General features: G+C 36.0%; 1 protein-coding gene across 4 annotated transcripts; it reads left to right on the plus strand.

Annotated features, from left to right (window-relative positions):
- The first annotated feature begins 278 nt into the window (after positions 1 to 278).
- On the plus strand, positions 279 to 6685 carry LOC114627724 (serpin B4-like). 4 transcript variants are annotated; one of them, XM_028775627.1, is made up of 8 exons: positions 279 to 313; positions 891 to 1076; positions 1608 to 1664; positions 2879 to 3001; positions 3716 to 3833; positions 4692 to 4834; positions 5109 to 5264; positions 5860 to 6685. In XM_028775627.1, exons 2-8 carry the CDS (start codon positions 915 to 917, stop codon positions 6262 to 6264), a joined length of 1164 nt encoding a protein of 387 aa, XP_028631460.1. In that variant the 5' UTR covers positions 279 to 313; positions 891 to 914; the 3' UTR covers positions 6265 to 6685. The 4 variants fall into 4 exon arrangements, with proteins under 4 accessions (XP_028631460.1, XP_028631458.1, XP_028631461.1 ...); XM_028775625.1 differs by lacking the exon at positions 279 to 313 and having other exon boundaries at positions 915 to 1076; positions 1608 to 1670; positions 5860 to 6264; XM_028775628.1 differs by lacking the exon at positions 279 to 313 and having other exon boundaries at positions 915 to 1076; positions 1608 to 1670; positions 5172 to 5264; positions 5860 to 6264.
- The last annotated feature ends 492 nt before the right edge of the window (positions 6686 to 7177 follow it).

A 7177-nucleotide genomic window follows, 5' to 3' on the forward strand; every position in this document is an offset into this window, starting at 1 on the left:
GTACTACCATTGCTATTGGAAAAGTGCCTATGTGCATTTCAGATGTGTCAGCAGCTGACAAGGGTTAGAAAGATCAATCATGTGACCTACAGCAAAAGGAAGTACAGTGGTAGGATCTGAAGCCAGTCTTTTCTCACAAATTTGCATACCTAAAAAGACTAACATGGTTATGAAATCTGAAGTTGATTTACTTGAAATACCACTGAAATGATGAGGCAGCAGTGGAAAGAGGAGAGGTATAAATTCCAGATCTCAGGATCAGCCACACACAGGCTCCTATCCTTCCTGCCAACTTCTGCCTTCAGAAACACAGGTAAGTGCTTCCAGCTACTATTGATAAACAGAATGAACTATGTTTCAGGATATCAATGCTGTGTTTTATATCATGTGTATGTGATATTTTCCCTGATTGTACTTCTCTTGATCTGTCGAGGAGTAGTTAAAAGGCTCCTTCACTTAATTTGTTTTTTGTCTAAGTTATTTAATTTTGGTTAAACATATGTATCTTGCCAAGCATGTAGGATTTGTGCTTAGCAACTACAGAATCTGAAAGAAAAGTTGAGAGGAGGATTTTGACACCTAGCTGCCAGGAAGCTACAGAAATCTTTATCTTGGAAGTCATTTGAAACCTTTCCACCCAAAACTAGCACAGATGATGAGGAAGGAAAGATAAAAGGATTCTCTACTTGCTGTTCCCAAAGTCTTAAAGACACTATCTTTGTACATTCTAGTTAGGAGAAGTACTTTGCAGAAGACTTAAAAAATAATAAATTTATTGCCAGAATCTGATAATGCAGGTATATCATTTTCTTTAAGAAATGTTCATTACAAGGTGATGCTTTATCTAGTGAAGTCATTCTAACATTTGTCCTGACTTTATTTTGTTCTAGGACTTAAGGTCACATTAAGCCACCATGCATTTGTTTGCTGAAGCCACTACTAAATTCACACTTGAGCTGTTCAGGCAGCTCAGAGAATCAAAGGACAATATCTTCTATTCCCCAACCAGTATAATGACAGCATTAGCAATGCTCCAGCTTGGAGCAAAAGGAAACACTGAACAACAAATTGAGAAGGTAGGTCTAAGCTTCATTTTGTTGACTAGTTTGAACTTGTCTCACTCTGTCAATGTTCAGGTAAATGACAATGAAGCTTGATGCCTGAGATGAAGAACAAGATACTGAGTAGGCATTGCCATGACTGTGAACATGGAACTATGGGAGGAACATGCCCTTCCCAAACACGGTCCAGGTGTTCTCTGCTATCCTTTAAGTGCTAGACTGCAGTAATTGCTCTCAAGTGTCCAACAAGAAATTATCTTAAACTGTAGAGACTATTGATGCAAGCAATGGATTGTCTCAGTTCTGAGGGATGTAAATTGAGTTGTTTCCTAAGCACTGACTGGATGGGCATTGATTTATGTGACTGGTGATAAATCAGCTCTATGGTGTTTTTGCAAACTCTTCTACAAATATTTGGGGTATGCTTTTTTCCAAATTTTTAAGGTTTTTGCATTTCTTCTTCAGGAGTTTCTTCTGTTTTTGTTTCCTTGAACTTACACAGAACTTTAAATAAACTTTTCTTGTTATTCTTGTTGTCTCTCTCAGGTTCTTCAATTCAATGAAACCACCAAGAAGACAACAGAAAAAACTGTAGACTGCCATGTAAGTGCAGGGTACCTCATGCCTAGAAGAGCTTCTAATTTTTGACACCATTATAATTTAAAGTGAACATTTTATATTTAAAAGAATCAGTCTGCAGGGCAATTTCCAACCAAAAGAGCTTTGGATGTAGTGTAGTGTCATGCTTCTTTCCCATAGTCATTTTGGTCATTAACTACAGAAGTTCAGTATTAGATAGAGAGGAGGATGGCCTAAATTCAGCTCTTACTCTGCCTCTCACAGATGGGGACCATGAACCAAGCTCTGCCATGATGCACTAGGACTACATTCTAGCAAAATAGGAGCAATAAGGAATATGATTCAACATATACAAACACAGAAATGTCTGCCTTACTGATAGTAAGAAACCATACGAATGTTAGACAAGATTATTGCAAGAAAAGAGTAATTCTCAGTAACTCAATAATGTTGCTAAAACAATTTTATATTAATTCAACAATTTGGAGTAGGAGAAATAAGTATATATTCATGTATTAAGAGAAATAAACACATCACACCTATATGTGTGTAGAGGATTAATCATGCTGCTTTCTTAACATGAAAAGAGATGTATTCTGATTCAGACAAACTTAGATTTAAAATTTTTCTCTATAATATCTCTTTGAAGAGATCATTAAATTCTCTAAACCATTTTGTCTTTATCTAGACTGTACTCAGACTGACATTGCTTACATATAGTCCAGTCCTTAGATAAATCATGGGCATATGCTATCTTATACGGAGAGAATATCCACCCTCAGAGAAGAACCATTAATCACAGTCAACTTCTCTCAGACACTACCATTAAAGGGTATATATAACTACATACACATACTCATATATATATATATATATATATATATATTTTTTTTTTTTTTTTTTTTTTTTTTTTTAATTAGAAAAACATAGCATAACCATATATTTGCAACTGTTAGAAATGATATGTGATCTGTAGCTTTGAAGAACTTAAGCCAAAACAACCTAAAAGTATTGCATATTTAGTTCAGAAGGTGGAAAACTGGATTATGTGAAAGAAGGAAAAAAGTCATTTAAGAAAGAAGTTGAATGTAAACTCTGCATGTTTAAGATAAAATATAACAAATATGAGAAAATGTTCAAAAAGTAATTAGTGATTACAAGTGTTTAGGTATTTATTTTCTGGGATTATTAGTTGTATTAGCAGAGTATTTCAATGAACTCTTTTTTTGACATTGAAGGATGAAAAAAATGTCCATGAACAATTTCAAAAGCTTATGATTCAGTTAAACAAATCCAATGATGCTTATGACCTGAATGTTTCCAACAGTATATATGGAGCAAAGGATTTCCAATTTCTCCAGGTAAGTTGTACCTGGCTCTGCATCCCTTTAATCTGCATCCTAGTTCCTACATGTATGAATGGCCGTACGGGAAAGTGAGGCCAGGCAGGTCCAGATAGGCAACACTTGCTCAGGGAACAAGTTTCATAGTCAAAATTGTAACCTACTGGATTGTCGAAAAGCCTAGTGATTTGTGTGTTAAGCATAGACAGGGAAACTCTTCCATGATTGAATGTAGGTCACCAAACTTCTCTTGAGATGTTAGTAATGAACCAGTACTTTCATGATTACAGAAATTATGACAGGAGATCTACATTGAGGAGGTTGTTTCTGGAATGAGCAGGCTTGGGGAAATACTGGAGAGAACTGGGGAGGGAGCAGATAGCATAGCATTTCCTGCATTCAACACATGAACAAAGGAGAATTGCAATGGTTGAACTTAGTGGTAGGATAGCTTCTCAGCCAATCAGCTCTCTCAGGAGAATTTACTATGAAATTTGCAAGTAAGACCTTCTTTTCCACCTGCCATCTGCCAGATGCTATATCAGTGTAAGGTTGCCTTCATTTCACTGTGTTCTCAAATTGCCTACATATTACCTGAGTAAAAACATCATGTGCATAGCCTAACAGTTGCCATCAGGGTCAGCAATCAGATTATAGTATCACCATAATGAATGAAATTTGAATGATGTCTATGTTGTTCTTAATTCTTTTTGGTTCCTTCACATCTCAAAGAAATTTTTGGAAAACATTAAGGAATACTACCAAGCTAACGTGGAATCACTTGATTTTGTACATGCTGCAGAAGAAAGCCAAAAGAAGATTAATTCCTGGGTAGAAAAGCAAACAAACGGTAATCTATGTTAGGGTCTCTGGAGGAAGCACCTGAGATTATGGGATGGTCTACTAAATATGAAGTGAGCTAAGAGGATGTATGGAGAAGTTGGCAGAAAAGCAATGAGTTTAAGTACAACAGGGTATTTGTATACATATAGATTATTTAGTGATAAGTTTGAGAATCTGAAGGCTCCACCCAAATATATCTGCATATCATATCAGTCATATCAATACTAGGTTGCAGACAATTCTTGAAAACTAAGAGTAAATGTTAGAAAAAGTCCCATTCTCTTTTTCCAGTCAGAAAAGCAAGGCACTTCTTGTCACCACAGCTGGCTATCAGACCATATCTCAAGCCTGACACTTGAAAAGAATTTATCACATAGTCTTTGACATCTAGCACAGAGATCTCAATAGATACCAATTCCCATAACTCATCTCTGTTTATAGGTCAAACCTGAAGCAATCGAATATGAAATCGAAAAGGAAGACACAGCAGGACTGGTGTCTGATAAAACCAGAAATGTGCTTCAGACTATAGAATCCATGTCATTTGTAGAAAAGAATCAATCAAGCCTTGGTAGAAAGCTAGAAGAGGGACAAAAGAGTTAGGTTGACAGTATAGATGGAAACAGTGTTTGAGTATTCACTGTGAGTTGGCCGTAATCACCCAGACTGGAAGTCTGACAGCCTTTCCTATGACAAGATCTGATGTGTCCATCCCAGGTAGCTCACAAGGCACTTCGAGGAAGGCTACTTCTTATGAACAAGTCAACAATTTCCTCATGTAATGACTTGGGTGAACAGTGATAAGTGATCAACTGAGAACTCTTGTAAAGCATCCTCCAGGAAAGCTCTTGTCTTTCCCTTGAAGGAAAAATCAAAGACTTATTTCCTGCTGGGAGCCTGAGCAGTAGCACTATACTGGTTCTGGTGAATGCAGTGTATTTCAAAGGACAATGGAATCACAAATTTGATGAAAAGAATACCACAGAAGAAAAGTTTTGGCTGAATGAGGTATTGGTTAGCAGTTTATTTACATAAAGTCATATGGTGATGTGTGGATGATTTAATGTAAATATATGTGATGCCATGGAAGTCAAAAATAATATAGATCATGTGTTTTGTTTTTGAATCTTAACAAGGAATAACTAAAGAAACTTTTGCCTAGACTTTAAAAAATGCCAGGGTTATGTCTTCAAAGGATGCTAATTTGTTTGGTATTTCAGCAATATCATCTGTGCTATTCTAGGTCTCCCTTGATAACTTTTGACCTCCTGATTCATTGCAGAATACAAGTAAACCTGTCCAGATGATGAAACAAAAAAATAAATTTAACTTCAACTTTATGGAGGATATGCAGGCCAAGATTGTGGAACTTCCATACAAAGGCAAAGAGCTAAGTATGTTTGTCCTGCTGCCAGTGGAAATTGAGGGTCTGAAGAAGGTACAGCTCGTGTCTCCTTTTCTTCCTTCTATTACCTGATTTATTCCCAATGTATCAAACTGAATTAAGACACTAAGGAATTAATTAAACATGACTATAATGAAAAATTTGATGTTGGATAATGTGTCTCATCCTGTAATATAAGTATTTTAAACACAGCCTGAATCACATTGCATGCTTGCCTAATCAGGAATTAAGCTGAGTAATGAATATTAAATATCAACTTGATGCCACTAATATGCAACAAGATGAACTTGGTTGAATGAAACATATAGCATTGTAGAAAGTGTTTATAAATGTTTTGAATGAAAATGAAAAACATAGAGCATTAGATGATAACTATAAAATGTAATACTATGTACAGATAGCTGGCTGGGAGCATAAACAATAATGAACACAGTATATTTTGTACAAAACAATGATTCTGGGTTTTGGTTTTTGGAAATAAAATCTAACTTTAAATTATCTAAATAAATAATATCTAAACACAAAAATCACTACTCATTTATTCCTAAAGATTATACTTTAATTTGTAGTTCATGTAAGTTGTGACTTATAGCTAATCATAGCCATCTCTTTTCTTCCACTATTGTAGCTTGAAGAACAACTCACTGCTGAGAAGTTTCTAGAATGGACAAGCCCAGAGAAGATGCACATGATGGACATGTATTTATCTTTGCCTCGGTTCAAACTGGAAGAGAAGTATGACCTCCCACGTCCATTGGAACACATGGGGATGCTCGACGCCTTCAATCAACAGAAGGCTGACTTCTCAGGCATGAGCAGCCCTCAAGGTCTCGTGGTGTCTAACATTTTACACAAGTCCTTTGTGGAAGTAAATGAAGAGGGAACAGAAGCTGCAGCTGCCACGGGTGTGGAAGTTGGTGTAACATCAGTACAGATATCAGAGGACGTCAATTGTAACCACCCTTTCCTATTCATCATCAGGCATAACAGGACCAAAAGCATCCTCTTCTTTGGCAAAATGTCTTCCCCTTAAGTGCAGTGGCTCTGCCATGCCTCCAGAAAAGTTAACGAAGTTCTGCAGCTAATTATGGCCCGGAAAGAATTTCTCTTGCTTCATTTTCTTTCCCATCTCAGAGTCCCAGCTAAGAGTGTGTTGCTTGGGGCAGGAAAGCTCTAGTATCTCTATTGTTCTTTTGTTTTCTTTTTTCTATACATCCATACATTCTCTGGGGAGAAATTTTCAGCAAAAAGATTAAGGGATGTTTTAATATAGATTCCACTAATGTAGCATGTGTCGGTGACCTGTGTTAAGTGAGCTGGAGAAAATACCTTCTTTTTAAACTGATTAATATAAACACCTGCATTGCTTAGGGGATATCTGAAGACTTCATAAGCTTACAAATGTTGTGATTTTACAAAATACATTTTCAATAAAATAATGATCTTGTCAACTTACTCGTTACCTGTTCATCCTTTCAACTGCAAGATGTCAATCATTCAGAAGGAATATGGAGGGAATGTTACATGCAAATTCATCTATGCTGAATCTGGGATGGTATGTGAATACATTTCTACATATGTTTTTATTATTTTTGTGAGCAAAAAAAAATGTAGGTTTATGGCATATGTATTGTAGAATCAGGGATCCAACTCAAGGCCTCTTGCATACCAGTTAAGATCTTTACCACTGAGCCAATCTCTGGCACAAATAAAAATTTAAATACTACAAAATTAAAGAACAATTTCATCAAAGATGAATAAATTAGAAACATATTAATATTAATATAATTTCATATATCAGCAGTCCTCCTGAGAAATCCCTAGAGATCTGTGTTACCAGTGTAATAATCGTTAGAAAAAATGCTATCACATGTAATTTAAATAAAGACACTTTACGCTAATTAATCCACTTTCTTCTGACTAGCTGATGTGGCTAGCATACAGTC

Source organism: Grammomys surdaster, unplaced genomic scaffold (assembly GCF_004785775.1).
Source record: "Grammomys surdaster isolate TR1022 unplaced genomic scaffold, NIH_TR_1.0 257, whole genome shotgun sequence".
NCBI lineage: Eukaryota > Metazoa > Chordata > Mammalia > Rodentia > Muridae > Grammomys > Grammomys surdaster.